Below are 18,826 nucleotides of genomic sequence, written 5' to 3' on the forward strand. Positions count from 1 at the left end.
AGCGTTCGCCTGATTTCAAATACATGCTCCGCGCTGCAATCCCGTTTCATTATATATCAGTAAGAGTTTTATTTTATTTTAAATACATGTAAAATACGACTAAGATTAAATCGTGGCCAGTTATTAACTTACAAGCGCTCTTCTCTTCTAATATCATTACAATCAGGCGGTGGCGCGCACTGTGACACAAATCAGGCGGCGAGGACGCCTTTCGGTTAGGGGTCCTCGCTGAAGGACCTCGTCACTGGCGCGTTTCAAAATGAGAGCGGGGAGAGTGGGGACAGTAACAGAGACACCGAGAGACTGAGAGACTGAGACAGAGACAGAGAGAGACTGAGACAGCGAGAGACTGAGACATACACAGGGACAGAGACACAGGGACAGAGACAGCGAGAGACATAGACAGGGACAGAGACAACGAGAGACTGAGACATACACAGGGACAGAGACAGAGAGACAGCGATAACGAGATATTGAGACAGGAGCAGACAACGAGAGACTGAGACCGACACGGAGACAGAGACATACACAGAGACAACGACAGACTGAGACATACACAGGGACAGAGACAGAGAGACAGGGACAACGAGAGACCGAGACAGCGAGAGACCGAGACAGGGACAGAGACACCGAGAGACTGAGACATACACAGGGACGGAGACAGACTGAGACATACACAGAGACAACGACAGCGAGAGACATACACAGGGACAGACTGAGACATACACAGGGACGGAGAGACAGAGACACCGACAGACAGAGACATACACAGGGACGGAGACAGACTGAGACATACACAGAGACAGAGACATACACAGAGACAACGACAGCGAGAGACATACACAGGGACGGAGAGACAGAGACACCGAGAGACAGAGACATACACAGAGACAACGACAGCGAGAGACATACACAGGGACGGAGACAACGAGAGACATACACAGGGACAGAGAGACAGAGATAACGAGAGACTGAGACATGTAGCGGTAAACTGAGACGAGAACAAGGGACAGACACTGAGATATGAGGAAGGGGGACAAGTGAGATAAAGACACGAATACGGAGGGAGCAAGGAGACGGTGAGACAATAAATGTGAACAAATCAAAAAGTATCGGATAGAAAATGGGACAACAGCGACAGTGAAAGGGGACAGAGACTGATCCAGAGAGAAGACAAATTAGAGATAGGCAGCAGAGGCAGGAGATGAGACAATACTGAGAGACAAGAGATAAACACAAGGGGACACATTTGGAGACAATCGACGGACAAGGAGTCGTAGAACACACGATTTAGGGGGGGTCAAACACGAGAGAAGGGTAGGGGAAAGAAGTCGAGATACGGGGGGAGAATAATTGGATAATAAAGAGACTCGGGAACAGATCCACAAAGAGACGGAGCCTTGAGAAACAGGATCTGGGACGTGGTGACACAGACGGAAGGAACACGCGAACCCCAGGGGGTTTATTTTTTCTTCTAGATTTGAAGCTTTCGTGTGACTGCAAGGATTCATACGCTTAGGTTTTTTTCGGTAAAGTCACGTAGGGAAAAATAAATAATAAAATAATAATAAAAAAATCATAGAAATAATAAAATAAAAATGTCAATAATAGAAATAAAAATAATAGAAACTAGTAATATAAATAATTAAGACACTGGAGATAATAATAGAAATAATAATAAAATACAAATAATGGAAACTAATCATATAACTAAATATTAAAAATAATAGAAGTAATAATAGAAATCAAAAATACAAATAAATAATAAGCCTGAATATTAAAAAATAAATAATAGAAATAATAATAAAAATAAATAATAGAAATAATAATAGAAATAAAATAATATTTGTTCTTGTTTCTGACGCTTGAAGCCCCCAGGCACCGACCCCCACGCTTGGCAGTGACCGTGATGGAGGCCCTCGACGGCACGTGGCCGCCGGGCCCCCCCCACGCTTCGGGCCCCTCCGTGTTGCTGTCGGTGCCAGGGCCACCGAGCATCGCGGATTTCCGCACCCTGAAGCCCATCAGCCGTGGAGCCTTCGGCAAGGTCTACCTGGCTCGCAGGGAGAGCACGGGGCACCTCTACGCGATCAAGGTGAGTGGCCCCCGAACGCACACCGGCGTGCACAGACTGTCAATGATAACAAAGATCACCTCCACAGCCCTTAAACAGATTGTTGTTGGGGTTGTAAGTGTTGGTAGCGGGTATCCCTACGATTGCCGGCACGGCACACGTGGTGGGTGGGTGGATGGCCAACACTAAGCCCGGTCGCCTGTCTCTTCATCGCACCAGGTACTCAATTAAGGCTGAGTCGACATATACAGACTGTCACATGCATACATGCAGGTACACTTATTCATACAGACTGTCACACAAACCACAGTCACACAGAGAATCACAACAGCAAGTGGTGGTGACATGGCGCCACGACGCTTGTGCCATGCTAGGTGCATCTTGAGGCCACGTGAAGTGTCGAACACCTACTTCAATAGGGATGACCGTTGGTACGGATATTTTAATAAACACAATAGACGGGAAGGACAAGTTCAGAGGGCTCGCATAATGCACTTGCATAATGTACGTTACCTCAGTAATCCCCCCCACATTGTGCAAGAGCGCAGAAGTGTGGTCAACACATCTACGCCTCTATATAAGGAACGAAACTGGTGGACTTCTCCACAAATCTGGCTGTCACCTGATGAAGCTAGTTGTAATTACTGTCGAAACATCGTACTTAGATTGTAAATGTTGTGGCTTGGCTCTCCAACACACCGGTGTGCTGTACTAGTGACGAATTGGCATGTTCTGTTTACGTGACAACCCTTACAAGTTGTGTCGGGTGATGGTGGGTTTTAATGACACATTTATTTACGCGATCTAACCCAAAAAAAACTTCTTATACTTCAGAGCTCGTTGGCACTGCTCGTGTAACCAATTCCAGTGCATTCTACAGGTGATGAAGAAGGCGGACATGGTCAACAAGAACATGGTGCTCCAGGTGCAGGCCGAGAGGGATGCCCTGGCTCTCAGCAAGAGCCCCTTCATCGTACACTTGTTCTACTCTCTGCAGTCTGCCAACAATATCTATCTGGTGAATGAACAATTGTTATTTATTGTAGTTGCTTTTTTGGTATACGTTATTGTAACCACATTGTGAATAATGTATTTCTTAAATCGATTGCAGTCTTTATCAGTATGAGAGAGATTATTTCAGAATGAATTGTGACACTTTTATACCTTATCAGATGAAACAATGCATGGTTGCGTTGTCTTTGGAGGAATAATGACAAGGGTGAAATTGGTTATGCGTTAAGGTGATGGAGTACCTCATTGGCGGCGATGTGAAGTCACTGCTGCACATTTACGGCTACTTTGATGAGGACATGGCTGCGAAGTACATCGCCGAGGTGGCACTGGCTCTTGACTACCTACATCGCCACGGCATCGTACATCGGTGGGCGGCACACACCGCTGGTGCAAAAGCGCTGCACTTCTCCAAGCCCTAAACCTAACGTTCCTCTTTACGGCAGGAACATTTCAACGCTGTTTTCTGTATTCATGAAACGTACTTGTATGTGTAGTGACATTGCGGATGTCACTGTATGGTGCCGGCCCTAGAGGGGCACGGCGTGCGACGTACTCACATCGCGGTTATCATGTATATAGCGACATCGTGTATGTCGCTATGTAATGCCGGCTCTCGCGAGGCACGGCGTGCGATGCATTGTCATTGCGGACACCCTGTAGGTGGGTGTAATACCAGCCCTAGGGGGGACTATGAGCGCTGGGATAGCACAGTGGCACCACGCGTGGCGTGTAGTGCTGATTCCTACAGGAGGGAGTGTGGGAGTGTCAGCCATGGGATAAGGATACCCTGGGCCATGGCACTCTGGTTGACCCTGGAAGGCAGGTGTCCATTGTAGCTACTCGCAGTAACTAGCGTAGTTAGCCTGGTGGTCCACCACCATAGGTTATCTGGTAAAGGGGCAGTAACCCCCTTGTGATATGTGTTGGTATTAATAAGTGTGTTGCCTCCAAGAAGTATGTCTGCGACTCAGTTGAACCCACTACATTTGTATAAAATAATCTGGTATATTATTGGTTTATTTTAAGTGTACTTTTATTAAAAAAAAATCTTACGTAATTATGCAATGCTTATAAATGTCTCTGTAGTACATGTTGCCTCATTGTCTCCCCTGAAATGAAACAATCGTTTAAGATTATTCTGAAAACTAGTCTTAGACATTAATGACTGCTGTCCCTGCAGATGCAGGATAAGGATAACAATCTTATGTACTTTTGACCCTGAAGATGTGGGGTGAAGGAAAGCAGTTTTGGGCACTACTGAAGTGGTAAGCAGTAATTGGATATATAAAAAAAAATCTCCCAAGTAAAAAGGGCAGGAAGAAATTCAAAGGTATGTGTGAAGGTCTGTGATTGGATACAAAAACATTCTGCGGGGAAGAGGAGTGCCAGGGACTACGGATTATTTCCCCCGTTTCTGTGGGGATAATATTCACTTCCTTAAAATAAAGTATATAAAAAATATATGCAAATGCGATCAATGAGAGTCTTAATTTACCTATGCCTTTGTGTTTCACAGGGACTTGAAGCCAGATAATATGCTCATCTCTGATACAGGACACATAAAACTCACAGATTTCGGTCTGTCTAGGGTCTCCTTAAACCGAGGTACGAGCAATGGATTGTCACTTTTAACTACAGTATTCAGAAACACGGCAAAGCTTTTCGGAAAGTACAGTACTTCACAACTAATATGTGCTACCTTTTGGTTCTTTTGGTAAAGTCAGGTAGAAAGAAAATAAATAATAGAATACATTTCGATTGCAACACAAGCAATCATCATCAGGTACGAATAAGTGAGCACAAACCTAGTAAACTTAAAAATATGATGCAATACAACACAGAGTCGGCTAACATAACAGTCAACACCCTACTTGGTTGATTAACGTTATTCCAAATATTGCTAAATTTTAGAGAGAGACAAAACACAGACATGGCACTATTTGGAAGAACGTTAATCAACCAGGTAGGGTGTTGACTGTTATGTTAGCCGACTCTGTGTTATATTGCTCATATTTCTAAATTTACTAGGTTTGTTTTTTCTCATTCATTCGTACCTGATGACGATTGTTTGTGTTGCAATCGAAACGTTTTCTATTTAATTTATTTTCTTTCTACGTGACTTTACCGAAAGAACCAAAAAGTAATTCCTGCAGTCACGAAAGCTCCAAATCAAATTTTAACTAATATGTGCATTACTAAGTATTGTACAAATTGGTGCTCTTGTGTTTTATATTGTTGTCATTACTTAATTGCATCAATCTTTATTGGCTTTTATATTTTTCAGAGATCAACATGGCTGACATCATGTACACACCTTCTATTAACAACTCTAAAATGAGTATCTCTCGAACTCCTGGCCAGATACTCTCCCTTGTCACATCCTTTGCCTTTGTAAGTTACACACACATCTGCATATCATAAAGAGGTTTGAAACTGATTTTTATTTTCCTGTAAATAATGAGAAACATCTAAATGTCTGAAATATATTAATCTACCAAACAGGAGACAGATTATAGACTGCACATAAACTTATTTTGTGCTCTGTTTTTTCAGAAATCTGCTGAGAAGTCCGGCTTCAATCCGATGTCTTCGCCAGAAAATGTGTGCTATGAGAGTATGCAGCGTGAAAACACAATGTGTGGTAGCATCTCCTCTACTTTGGAGCCAGGGATGCACAAAATACATTGTACACTCAGTTCCGTTGCGGGATCTAGCCTCATGGTGTCGCGGAGCGTTGGAGAACTTGATTCAACTACGACAACACAGAGAGAAACTGACATAGACATGAGCTTGACGTCGCATGCAGGAGGGCCAATAAATGAAAGCGTCATGTTCTTGGATCCAAAAGATGATATCTTCGTCAAATCCTCCCATGCATTGAAAAGAAAGTTAAACAAAAGGCTCTCAGCACTTGGTAAGTTGTATTTTTGAGGTAAGCTTCCTAATTACACTTATCAAGGGATTCAAATATCTACCATATCTGAATGTACAATGGAATATATATCATGCTTTGTTGAAGTCTTATTTCTGCATTCAGCAATGTCAGAGTAATAGGTCCTGAAATGTGTTTTCTCAGCAGGTGGAGGTGCGATGCACAGCTCTCCGGCCCCCGTGGTGTCTTTGACACCGCGCCTGCTCAAGTCACACAGCTCCCCAAGCAGCTGTGGCTCCCGTGGGTCTCCCCACACCGGCTCGGTGCTGCAGACTGACAGAGTGACACAAATTGCAGATACACAAATCGTCAATAAGGTAGGATGTATTCAGTTTTTATATGCAGTTAATGATTGTACTTAATGATTGTTTTCCTAAGTCTAATTGATGTGTATATAATTGTTGCTCACCAGGTTCCAATAATTGGTGGTACAAGCAGCCAAGATAAAGGGAAAGTTATTTCTTTGAACTCTTCAAAGATCACAACTTTAGCTACAATGCTGGAGATGCCGCACATTTCTTCAAAGAGTTCAGGTGTTGCTACAAAAAATGTAGATTCTGACAAGTCTCATGTAGGGGTTCATTCCACATGGACAAGTATCCTGGATGAACCACTGGTCACAGAGAAGCCTGCTGTCTCTAGTCCAGAATTCAATGATTTCTCAGATGAGGGTATCTGGAAAAGATGTAGTCCTGAAGTGGCTAGCCGTTTTATGAACAATGCAAGTGAAATTAGTTGTGTACAAGAAGACGGCATCCCATCAGTTTTGAATGAAAATAAAGAGAATGTAGTGGTTCAAAATATGGTGGATTTATGTAATCAACAGGATGGTACCTTTATGGTAAAAAGACAAATGAAACAAGAAATGTTGGGATGCGAATATGATGGCAATTTTGGATACCCATCAAAAGGGAGAGTAAAGAGGAGATTTGAAGAATTAGAGCAAAGCCCGGTAAGATTAAAAAAACACATTGGACGTTACGGAATTCAACAGTATGAGAGGGCAGCAAAGATTTCCAATGTCAGAAAGAACTGCCATACAGGCTTGACTACATTTGTGAATACATTTTGCATCCAAGAAAATCAAAAGCCAGATAAAGGCTCCGACTGTAACGTTGATACATACCATACTTTACCTAGCACAGAAGCTGAACATGACATAAATGTTTCGGCACCGATAAGTGGATCCAAGGACCTTTTAAAAACCAAAAATTATTGGCAGATAGAGGATATAGTTTGCAAAAGCAGTACTCCATCTGTTGCAAAAAATCTGCTTGGACACCTTGAAAAAAAGACACACGACAGTATTTGTGTGGACCCTGTTGAAAAGGATCTGAAGAGAAGCTTCAGTAGTTCTTTTAATTCCTCTGGTAATGACTGCTCTCACATGGAGAGGAGCCTATCAGACCTGGATAAGAGCTTAAAGGACCTCTCATTTGAGGACTGCAAGCTTAAAGACAACTCCACCGATTCCACAAAAGAACATATTAGTCCACAGCAAAATGACTTAGAACCCACACAGTGCTGCAACAATATTGATATCCTTCCAATACCAGATGCTGCATGCTTCAAGGAGCCTTCAAGTCAATTCCAACAACAGCATTGTCCTAAGCATGACTGTGGGACAAAGCATCTTATACAGAGAAAAAAGAATGTTGTGGTGTTCAAAAGCCAGGAATGTTTAGGGGACAGCATGCAGAGTATTGGAGCAAGTCCTGCTGGAAGGAAGATCATTAGTGCATCCATGGACGTGTTGATGGAGTCTCCACTTCATTCCAGTAGCATGCATCACTACTTTACCCCCACTCAAAAGCCTACCTCCTTTACGGTAAGTTTTGCAGAATTTTGTTTTTGGGAGGATACACATGTAAATATGATGCATTTCAACTGTGTGCACCAGTGGAGATGTGTGTAGTATGTTCAGTGTCCGGATGCGCTGGTTGTGTAGACTCCGTGCCGAAAAGTGCAGACTCCGTATAGAACACCAAAAAGTGTGCGCAGAGGGCAGACCCCAGCTGCGGCCTTGCACATCTTGGGTACCCCCGACTACCTGGCACCAGAGTTACTGCTGGGAAAGCCTCATGGTACCAGTGCACACACACACACTGCACATTACTCTGTAGCACATAAGTTGGTGTTAAATGCCATTGAAATATTTTAGTCACATGCTCTGCCACTTTGTACCTTATGGTCATTGAATATTATAAAAGCAAAGCGTGTACATTGATACAGTTGTACACATTTGCGTAGGCCCAAACGTCGACTGGTGGTCCCTCGGAGTGTGCCTGTTTGAGTTTCTGACGGGAATCCCACCCTTTAATGACGAGACCCCAAACCTGGTCTTTCAGAACATTCTCAAGAGAGGTGAGTCAGTGGAGCTGCCATAACCTTGCTATGCATTACTCAACTTATTGCATCATTTCCCAAAACTCTGGTAATTAAGATTAAACACCAATAATTAGTGTACTGCACAACTATACTTAAGATTCTATAAAATCATCTCCATATATTTTTGTGGATGGTGGTGGAAAAGCCCAGTGATGTTTTATTTTACAAGACTATGACCTTCACTGTCATTACAGATATTCCCTGGCCATTAGGGGAGGAGACACTGTCCTGTCACACCCAGGATGCGATATCTAGGCTTCTTACAATGGACGACAGCAAGCGTGCCACCTTCAAGGGTAAATAGCAGCTCAAGTGTCAATACGTCGGCAGTGTTGGTTTATAAGCTGTACATGCTTTGCTTTCAGCGCTTATGAGGTTCTCTTCCACAGATTTGAAGCAGCACGTGTTGTTTAATGGCATGGACTGGGAAAACCTGCAGGAGCAACCCATGCCGTTTGTGCCACAGCCGGACGATGAGACCGACACTACGTACTTCCAGGCTCGCAATGATGCTCAGCACTTGCAGGTCTCAGAGTTTAGCCTTTGAAGTGTTCACTGCCTAAACCTCATTATACTGCATAGCTTGAGCAGACTTGTCATAAACAGTATTTGGAATGATAGCATTTCTTGCCCCATGTTATTGTAATGGCGTTCTCATATTACACTTAGTTTCACAGTCAAACCACAAAATTTCCTAAAAGTGATTTCTGTTAATTAATTCCAAATTTAACTCGTGGTTAGAGTAATTTTTCATCATTAACAGTAACTTTCAACGTTGTTAATTACCATGAAATGTAAATAAAGGTCTATTCTTTTAAAATCCTTAAGTTTTGTCATAAACAAGTTTGCTTCTGGCTTTTATACTTTTTAAGTATAACGCATTTTCAGTTAGGTTTTCAAATGCTACAAGCAATATACTTTGCCCCAAGACTGACAGAGGCCTCGTACCAGCATGAGTGGCACTAACAGGTTCCCGAAGTAGTTTCTATCCAACACAGTACATCAATACTAACTTGAACTTCCAGAAATGCAATGAAAATACTGTAATGCTTTAACTTCTTGGGCATGGGATAGCTGAAAATGTTAAAGAACTACTTCCGAGGGTTGTGTATCTTTAAAGCAATGCATCGTAAGTGTACAAAGGTGTTGTTTATTTGTATTTGTCATGTTTGGGTGAGCACAAATGAATGACTTCACAAAATGGTACATTTGTTTTTGTTTAATTCATGAATTCAAACTATACAGATGTTTTAAAATGTTAGGCAATTCCAGCTCCTTGTTACACTTAAGTGTTTATCACAATAGGCTTTTTTTAAAACGTGTTCAAATTTTCAAAGTAGCAGCGTTATTCATTATAAATACATTTACCACTGAAACTGTTGTCATTAACTTCGACAATAAATGTTAAGTAAAAAAATTAAGTGCCGCAAATCACAATTGTATTTCATTCCCTTGATTATATATGTATCCATATTGAAATATCTCTAATGGGTTGCAAATATAAAACATTTCAACAACACACAAATATTTTAGGGCTGTGCCAATTGTTGCTGGCTCCTAATTGCCGAGTTAATTCAATGTCCTACATGTGCAACACATCGGGTTCTCCCACCAGTGAAGTACAGCACATTCTATATTCCTAAAATTGCATGACAAAAATGGACAATTTGTAATATTAAATTAATTTCAAAAATCCCTTTGTACATTGACTTACTCTTAACATGGCCTAAAGCATTGATAAAAATTGATGTTTTTGTTCTGTACCAAATATTGTATCAATCCCTTAGAGGCCAAGTGAACCATTGTCTATATATAAATTCTGTTTGGCTTAGATGTATAATATTTTGCTGTCCCCTTGACTCGAATACATTCTGATGAATCAAGTATTGTGGAATACCACATTCGTGGTTTCTAATTACTAAATATTTCAAGGTCCAAGTTGCTAAATTCTAATGATTTTTTTACATCTAACTCATGTAGACACCCTCAATCGTATTTCACTTTCAACATTTTAAACACTCAGTTCACAGAAAAAAACAGGTACAGACTAGAGTATAGATTAGGTGTTCAGCAGGTAATCCACATAGCCGATGAATTTATACTGTAATTAATCTTTCAAACACAATTAATAAAGTTCATCAATAAATTATTGTTAAACACTGGCACAGCCCAAAGTATTTTTCTCTTCATGTTATTCTTATTCAGTGTAATGATAAGAATGCACCAGCTTTCTTGATTTTTCTGCAAAAGATTAGAGCCCCTCAATAAAAAAAAAATGTATGTTGTGTTCACAACATCTGCAGTTAGGTGCTACTTATAATCAATATTTTCACGTGTACATTTCTCCGTAAAGCACACATTTAAAATTAGGTTTCAAGGTACATACTTGGTATAATAGATCACTCATAATATGGCTTATACACTTTGCGTGGTTGGCTACGTACGAAATAAGTTATACATGCATATACAAACTGTTGAAATTGGACATCATAGATCATTCATATGGCTTCTACACTTTGTGTGGTTGGCTACGCACGAAATAAGTTATACATACATATATAAACTGTTCAAATCGGACATCAAACGCAGATAATATTAATTATGGATGACTTGTGATTCCATGTTACCTGCGTCGCCGGAGAACGTGCACCAGCCACTGTGCTACAAATGGCCAAACCATGAAGAATATCAGAGTTGGAGCAGACATCTCAAATGGCCACCCAGAATGGTTCTGCCAAGAAAAGTAGTGTTTAATAAAGTCGAAGAAAAAATATTCAGGCAGCATTCCATGAGAGAAGGAACTTTCAATCTTAAAGATGTATGGTGGGCAAATGCACTGTACTCTCACATGTACTATATCATTACTATTCGGTGCACATTTTTTAATTAAATTATTGATAATTTTAAAAAAATTGTTCACCTACCGATCTTGCAGGAACATGCATTTCATAATGCTGTGGAGAGAAGGCAACCGATCGGGCCTGTGGACAATTAATTTGCAATTAGAAAATGTTACACAACTACAATAGCATTACAGTGTTCTAATGCACAGAACTGAGGAGACGCACCTGTGTAGCTGCCAAAGCCTCCAACGTGCTCAGCCTCTGCAGGACACTCTGCATGTCCTGCTGTAACCGCACCAATGTAGCGGCAATTTGCTCGCTGACATCAGTCCGGTGCCTTCGGCTTTCTCCCACATCCTCTCCATCGCCACCACCAGCCCCGGTCCCTCCTGAGTGGTGTCCTCGGGCACCTTCTCTTGAAGTGGCTCTCCTTCCACCTGTTAATAGCATAAGTATCTAGTTTGTTCACATGAATAATTTCAACATGTAATAGTTTCTCGTGCTGTTCTAAAGTGCAGAGCACAAACCTCTCTCAGGTTTTATCCCACGTCTCTCTCCTTCATTGGGTCCTGTTTTATCATTGCCTGGCTTTCCCTGCCCAGGACCCAGTCCTTCCCCACCATGGCCAACAGGCCGAGTTATGGCCAGATCGGCCGACAAGCAGTTGTGCTGGTCGAGTGCATCGGAATGGTTGAGCAGACCCCTTGTCCCTCCAGCACTTTCCCATGCCTCCTCCAGCATAATCTGTTCAACCGAGTCGCAGAATACCTCGCTATCAGAGTCGCTGGTGAGGTGCTGCACACGGGCCTCACCGCCTGCCAAAACTACACACAAAAAACACGGGCATTAAATTTAGAGGACTGCAATAAATCAGCTGTAAAATGAAAAAACTGCTATTTGTATATGTAATTGAGTTAGTTTCAAGTGTTTTCTATTGCTTACCTGAAGTCCTGCCACTAGAGGTATATTTCTGGTCAAAGTCTGACTCCTGTGGGGTGCGCCTCTCCTCGTCTTCCCCAGATTGTTCTGGGCCTTCCTCTCCATGCTCCATTTGTGTAATGTGCTCCAGTTCTGACTCTGATCCAGTCATACTTTCTGGTGGACTACTCCCCAGGTCACTTTCTCGTCCACTGTCCAAGCCGTTATTTCGTTCACTATTTTCACACTGTTCTAAATTTATCATTTGGTTATTTAAGTTAATTGCATCACTAGATTCTGCATGAAGTGCATGAGACTCTCTTTCTTCATGCTGGTCACTCTCAGGCCACTTTACTTGAAGTAACTGATTTTTTCCATCATCTAAAAGGACAACAATGTTAACAGTTATAGCTTTATTTTTTCCTCCAGGCTCATTTTTAAGAAAAGCATTTGTAAAGCTACGTGTGATTCCCCACTTTAATATTATCCTTCATAGTTCTATACTGTACAGGACACACTTCAAACGTATTCACACAATACCATCATCAATACTGTCATCTTCATCTTGGCTGTCTTGGAAATGTGCCTGTCCATTGTGGTTGGGAGTGGATGTCAATACCCCACTTAATTCTGAAACAAAATGTGACACTCATGCTCAAGAATGACACATACAATATATATATTTGTTGCTGCTGTATTATGCATTCCACAAAGTTTTATTCACAATGGAAAATATAATTTCAGAAACCACAATGAATCAATGCTTACCTTCAAGTGACTTTGCCATTCTGTCCAGTTTTTCTAAAACATAAAGTATTTGGCAAAGCTTTGTGTTAAATAAGTACCTAATTTATTATAATGTATGCTGGTTATGAATGTGTAATTCTGATTTTATTACGATTATAAAAGATGACTGGAAGCGTATTTAGTTTAAACGTTTCTGATAGCATACATGCCTCCGTATGTGGCCTTGAAATAGTTAAGCAATAGTCTAATGCAGGCAGTCAAATGTAAAATGCAAGACGTGCGTTTAATACCTGCAGCCTGAGATGTGGGGAAACCTGGTGGCCTTGGCATGTCACATACAACCTCATAAAATGGGCCAAGCAAATGCAGAAGCTCTTCAACTTTGTCCGTAACTGGCATGCTTTCCAGGATCTACAAAAAAAAACACATTTTATAGTTGGAGAGTGACAGAAGTGTGTCCAGGTGGTTGAAGCAAAATGTAATGCATGTTTTCAGTAAGTCAATGCACTGATCATAACCAAGCCTTATGATGAACATGCAATTTATGTCCATGTTAGATGAAAAAAAATAGATTTTTGTGCCAAAAAAGTTAGGTTACTTTTCTATATCTTGGTATTCGGTTAGTAATTATGAAATAAGTAAAACAAAGTTGAATTATTCATCAGAATTACAATCGGCAGTCCAGTAATGTATAAAGGCTATGAGGTTGTTTTGAGCAGTGCTAGACTTTACCTGCCCTCCCACCTTTTTCATCTCATCCACATATGCTATCATGGCCTCCACTTTAGACATTTCACCAAGGGAGTTCCAGGCATCCCTGTCAAAGCAAAAGACATTTTCAAATCCACAACGACCACACGATGCAGTGAAATACTTGGCAGGTTACGATTTTGTGACAACAGCCCATTACCTACCATTGTTTACTCCCTAAACTTTTATAGGAGTTTGCAAATACAACACAAAGGTTTAAGCTAACATGACAATAATACTACTGTACTTGATTACCACTTTATTATACAGCTTAATTCGATGAGCAGATTTGTTACTGATAATGATCAAAGACAAACTACCACTTGTAGCGTCCAACGGGGTCCCAAAAACCGGGGCGACCTATCTTGCATGGTCCTTGGGTGGCTTGCTTGTAAAAACCATAAAACTTCAGCATGAGCTCATGCGATGGTTTGTAGGAGCCTACAGAGGAGAAGTTCACGTTTATGTTTAAAATCCATGTTTTTTAAAATACAGACCGACATACATTTTCCTGGCAATTCTGCATTGAGGCTGGCTAAATCATGCAGATTAGATGTCACATTTTCTGGATAAAAATCTGACATCTCATAAATAGTATTAAGATAAAGATGCATAATTTCAGATTATAAAATTAAACTGCCATAAAATCTATGAAAGGCAAACACAGCCAGCAAGTTCAGCAGTGGTTACATCTGCTGCTAAGCCACTTTGGCCTGATCACGATGGATTTAGCTATAATCCAGCGATAGTATGCATTCTGCATGCAGTACACAGCAATTGAAATGCTGCCACATGCAAGAGGCAAACATCTATGAAGATGAATACTGAAGGACCCGTTTCAAGGGCATGTGCGGCTTCAAGGAGTTAAATACAACTGGCAATGGTTTATAAGTACCATCTTTGCAAGTTTACAAGTCTCAGCATTTAACATCCGATGCAAGTAACGAACACACACAAAAGCGAGACATTGGTGAGAAACTGAGGTTTTGTAAAAGTCCTAACATAACATACATTTCCAGTGGCGTAGACACGAACATAATAAGGGCCTTGAACCACAGCAATGTACCAACCGGAGCTCGGTATGTAGATCCCCATCATCATGACCCCACGCAGTGACAATGACACGTTAACCCAGAAAAAGTCTATTTCAGGAGGGTTCTCCATTGACATGTTTTGACAACTGCATCAATGCTTTGCTCTGTGGGGGAAGAAACTAGAGAACTCGGGAGACATCCCAACACGCGTGGGAATAAGACGCAAAGGTCTGCACAGTCGGGTTCACGAATCCACTTGCTGTACTGCCAGCACACAGCAGCTTTGTGAGTTTCACGAATTGGTGTGCGCCTCGCACCGTCGTTCGGGAGACTCTTGACAGCGCGCACGGCCGCCTCGAAGCGCCTCTGGTGCTCGGCCACCTCCTCCACCACCTCCATGGCTCCACGTGGATGAGACGCCGCAGCTTTCCACTCAGAGACAACGACACGGCCACACTTGGGAGACGCGGGGTGACCGACAGTCACCGGTGAGACAAGGGGACACTTGGGAGACAGACACGGCGGAGTGACATGGGTCTCAGGGAAGATCGTGGATTGGGGGCAGGAGGCTTCGCTGTCCACTCACACAGCCGCCGCCGGCTCAGTCGATGTTGACGCTCACAATAACTCGTGAGCGTCTACCACACTAACCACCCCACACCACCACCCCACACCACCACTCCACCACACAACCACCACCACCCCGAACGATGAACAAATCGAGTCTACGTACGGTAGGTCGCGTTACAGTGCGGAGCCCCGCTTGGAGCAAAATAAAAATCGTGATAATCGACGCCGACCTCTACCGCCTGCGTGTTTATTCTCCCCCCCCCCCCGTCTCCTCCTCCGCCGCCGCCGCTGCGTGTGTGTGGGGGTGTGACGGAGCTACCGTCGAGGGCTATCGTCGGGGGTATTTGGGTGGGGGTAGGAAGGGAGCCGCTGCGAGGAAGCAACCCGGGCGAGGTGGCTTCCTGCTCCGCGTGAACTCGCGAAATCGCAACGCCACCACCGCCGCCGCCGCCCCTCAGCTGCTGTAGGCTCCACCGCGGCCATGTTGAGTGGGGGAACTCCTCCGTGCGTTGGCTTGGGGCCCGAGGGGGGGGGAGGTAACTTTCCTGCTTGATGTCGTTAAACCCACCATCACCCCCCGACACGGACTGAGTAACATGTTTGCACTTCAACACACCCGGTGTGTGTTGGAGAGCAGAAGCCACAACATTGTACAACTTGACTACGGCTGTCTTCTTCTTGAGAACCCCTTTACCAACATGGCCGCCCGCCATTCACAAGCCGCCACCGACAACGACGACGGCTCGGGGTGGGGAGGGGGGGGAGGGGTCATTGGGAGGCTGCGTCACGTGCCCGGAACCGCTGTCCCAAAAGTCACGGTGGTGGGCGGGGGCCTGGGAGGGAGTGGGGGGGGGGGGGCTGGGAGGGAGTGGGGGGGGGCTGGGAGGGAGTGGGCGGGGGCCTGGGAGGGAGTGGGGGGGGGCTGGGAGGGAGTGGGGGGGGGGCTGGGAGGGAGTGGGGGGGCGGCTGGGGGGGGGGGCTGGGAGGGAGTGGGGGGGCGGCTGGGTGGGAGTGGGGGAGGGGGCTGGGAGGGAGTGGGGCTGGGAGGGAGTGGGGGGGGGGGGCTGGGAGGGAGTGGGCGGGGGCCTGGGAGGGAGTGGGGGGGGGGGCTGGGAGGGAGTGGGCGGGGGGCTGGGAGGGAGTGGGCGGGGGCCTGGGAGGGAGTGGGGGGGGGGGCTGGGAGGGAGTGGGGGGGGGGGGCTGGGAGGGAGTGGGGGGGGGCTGGGAGGGAGTGGGGGGGCGGCTGGGGGGGGGCTGGGAGGGAGTGGGGGGGCGGCTGGGTGGGAGTGGGGGACGGGGCTGGGAGGGAGTGGGGCTGGGAGGGAGTGGGGGGGGCTGGGAGGGAGTGGGGGGGGGGCTGGGAGGGAGTGGGGGAGGGGGCTGGGAGGGAGTGGGGGGGGGCTGGGAGGGAGTGGGGGGGCGTCTGGGTGGGAGTGGGGGAGGGGGGCTGGGAGGGAGTGGGGCTGGGAGGGAGTGGGGGGGGGCTGGGAGGGAGTGGGGAGGGGGCTGGGAGGGAGTGGGGGGGGGCTGGGAGGGAGTGGGGGGGGCTGGGAGGGAGTGGGGGGGCTGGGAGGGAGTGGGGGGGCTGGGAGGGAGTGGGGGGGGGGCTGGGAGGGAGTGGGGGGGGGGCTGGGAGGGAGTGGGGGGGGGGCTGGGAGGGAGTGGGGGGGGGGCTGGGAGGGAGTGGGGGGGGGCTGGTAGAGAGTGGGGGGGGGCTGGGAGGGAGTGGGGGGGGGGCTGGGAGGGAGTGGGGGGGGGCTGGGAGGGAGTGGGGGGGGGCTGGGAGGGAGTGGGGGGGCGGCTGGGTGGGAGTGGGGGAGGGGGCTGGGAGGGAGTGGGGCTGGGAGGGAGTGGGGGGGGGGGCTGGGAGGGAGTGGGGGGGGGGCTGGGAGGGAGTGGGGGAGGGGGCTGGGAGGGAGTGGGGGGGGGGCTGGGAGGGAGTGGGGGGGGCGGCTGGGTGGGAGTGGGGGAGGGGGCTGGGAGGGAGTGGGCTGGGAGGGAGTGGGGGGGGGGTGCTGGGAGGGAGTGGGGGAGGGGGCTGGGAGGGAGTGGGGGGGGGCTGGGAGGGAGTGGGGGGGGGCTGGGAGGGAGTGGGGGGGCTGGGAGGGAGTGGGGGGGGGGCTGGGAGGGAGTGGGGGGGGGGCTGGGAGGGAGTGGGGGGGGGCTGGTAGAGAGTGGGGGGGGCTGGGAGGGAGTGGGGGGGGGGCTGGAGGGAGTGGGGGGGGCTGGGAGGGAGTGGGGGGGGGGCTGGGAGGGAGTGGGGGGGGGGCTGGGAGGGAGTGGGGGGGGCTGGGAGGGAGTGGGAGGGGCCTGGGAGGGAGTGGGGGGGGGCTGGGAGGGAGTGGGGGGGCGGCTGGGAGGGAGTGGGGGAGGCGGCTGGGAGGGAGTGGGGGAGGGGGCTGGGAGGGAGTGGGGCTGGGAGGGAGTGGGGGGGGGGCTGGGAGGGAGTGGGGGAGGGGGCTGGGAGGGAGTGGGGGGGGGGCTGGGAGGGAGTGGGGGGGGGCTGGGAGGGAGTGGGGGGGGGGGGCTGGGAGGGAGTGGGGGGGGGGGCTGGGAGGGAGTGGGGGGGGGGCTGGGAGGGAGTGGGGGGGGGGCTGGGAGGGAGTGGAGGGGGCTGGGAGGGAGTGGGGGAGGGGGCTGGGAGGGAGTGGGGGGGGGGCTGGGAGGGAGTGGGGGGCGGCTGGGAGGGAGTGGGGGGGCTGGGAGGGAGTGGGGGGGGGCTGGGAGGGAGTGGGGGGGGCTGGGAGGGAGTGGGGGGGGCTGGGAGGGAGTGGGGGGGGTCTGGGAGGGAGTGGGGGGGGGGCTGGGAGGGAGTAGGGGGGGCTGGGAGGGAGTGGGGGAGGGGGCTGGGAGGGAGTGGGGGGGGGCTGGGAGGGAGTGGGGGGGGAGTCTGGGAGGGAGTGGGGGGGGGGCTGGGAGGGAGTGGGGGGGGGCTGGGAGGGAGTGGGGGGGAGGCTGGGAGGGAGTGGGGGGGGGGCTGGGAGGGAGTGGGGGGGGGCTGGGAGGGAGTGGGGGGGGCTGGGAGGGAGTGGGGGGGGCTGGGAGGGAGTGGGGGGCGGGGGCTGGGAGGGAGTGGGGGGGGGCTGGGAGGGAGTGGGGGGGGGCTGGGAGAGAGTGGGGGGGGGGGCTGGGAGGGAGTGGGGGGGGGGCTGGGGGGGCTGGGAGGGAGTGGGGGGGCTGGGAGGGAGTGGGGGGGGGACTTGGAGGAAGTGGGGGGGGGGGCTGGGAGGGAGTGGGGGGGCTGGGAGGGAGTGGGGGGGCTGGGAGTGGGGGGGCTGGGATGGAGTGGGGGGGGCTGGGAGGGAGTGGGGGGCTCGGGAGGGAGTGGGGGGGGCTGGGACGGAGTGGGGGGCAGGGAGGGAGTGGGAGGCTGGAAGGGAGTGGAGGGGGGGGTCTGGGAGGGAGTGGGGGGGCTGGGAGGGAGTGGGGGGCAGGGAGGGAGTGGGAGGCTGGGAGGGAGTGGGGGGGGGCTGGGATGGAGTGGGGGGGGACTGGGAGGTTATAGTTGGGTCTGGGAGGGAATGGGGGGCTCGGGAGGAAGTGGGGGGGCTGAGAG

At 48.1% G+C, this 18,826-nt stretch overlaps 2 protein-coding genes across 3 annotated transcripts; one reads left to right on the plus strand and one right to left on the minus strand.

Annotated features, from left to right (window-relative positions):
* Positions 1 to 254: 254 nt before the first annotated feature.
* On the plus strand, positions 255 to 9,609 carry MASTL (microtubule associated serine/threonine kinase like). Its single transcript, XM_061555577.1, has 13 exons — positions 255 to 1,079; positions 1,872 to 2,095; positions 2,955 to 3,092; positions 3,316 to 3,455; positions 4,605 to 4,693; positions 5,373 to 5,479; positions 5,642 to 6,002; positions 6,165 to 6,337; positions 6,433 to 7,848; positions 7,969 to 8,104; positions 8,271 to 8,384; positions 8,603 to 8,704; positions 8,798 to 9,609. Exons 2-13 carry the CDS (start codon positions 1,910 to 1,912, stop codon positions 8,953 to 8,955), a joined length of 3,120 nt encoding a protein of 1,039 aa, XP_061411561.1. The 5' UTR covers positions 255 to 1,079; positions 1,872 to 1,909; the 3' UTR covers positions 8,956 to 9,609.
* Positions 9,610 to 9,612: 3 nt separating this feature from the next.
* LOC133345102 (acyl-CoA-binding domain-containing protein 5-like) lies at positions 9,613 to 15,741 on the minus strand. 2 transcript variants are annotated; one of them, XM_061555579.1, is made up of 12 exons: positions 15,018 to 15,741; positions 13,987 to 14,107; positions 13,661 to 13,733; positions 13,207 to 13,327; positions 12,938 to 12,970; positions 12,710 to 12,799; positions 12,194 to 12,550; positions 11,779 to 12,075; positions 11,477 to 11,688; positions 11,333 to 11,389; positions 11,036 to 11,139; positions 9,613 to 10,649 (listed from the first exon to the last, which is right to left on the minus strand). In XM_061555579.1, the coding sequence occupies exons 1-12, from the start codon at positions 15,097 to 15,099 to the stop codon at positions 10,610 to 10,612; spliced, it is 1,587 nt and encodes a 528-aa protein (XP_061411563.1). In that variant the 5' UTR covers positions 15,100 to 15,741; the 3' UTR covers positions 9,613 to 10,609. The 2 variants fall into 2 exon arrangements, with proteins under 2 accessions (XP_061411563.1, XP_061411562.1); XM_061555578.1 differs by having other exon boundaries at positions 13,649 to 13,733.
* Positions 15,742 to 18,826: the final 3,085 nt, after the last annotated feature.

Source organism: Lethenteron reissneri, chromosome 21 (genome assembly GCF_015708825.2).
Source record: "Lethenteron reissneri isolate LAM-NWPU_2019-01 chromosome 21, ASM1570882v1, whole genome shotgun sequence".
Classification (NCBI taxonomy): Eukaryota; Metazoa; Chordata; class Hyperoartia; order Petromyzontiformes; family Petromyzontidae; genus Lethenteron; species Lethenteron reissneri.

Bases quoted from the DNA above. Each gene is read 5' to 3' on its own strand.
- LOC133345102 (XM_061555578.1), bottom strand. From the start codon at position 15,099: ATGGAGGTGGTGGAGGAGGTGGCCGAGCACCAGAGGCGCTTCGAGGCG. The intron at 13,734-13,986 runs GTAGTTTGTCTT...TTGCTTTGACAG, and splicing joins CCCGTTGGACGCTACAAGTG to GGATGCCTGGAACTCCCTTG. The intron at 12,076-12,193 runs GTAAGCAATAGA...TTTTGTGTGTAG, and splicing joins CTCTAGTGGCAGGACTTCAG to TTTTGGCAGGCGGTGAGGCC.
- MASTL (XM_061555577.1), top strand. From the start codon at position 1,910: ATGGAGGCCCTCGACGGCACGTGGCCGCCGGGCCCCCCCCACGCTTCG. The intron at 3,456-4,604 runs GTGGGCGGCACA...TGTGTTTCACAG, and splicing joins CGCCACGGCATCGTACATCG to GGACTTGAAGCCAGATAATA. The intron at 8,385-8,602 runs GTGAGTCAGTGG...CTGTCATTACAG, and splicing joins TCAGAACATTCTCAAGAGAG to ATATTCCCTGGCCATTAGGG.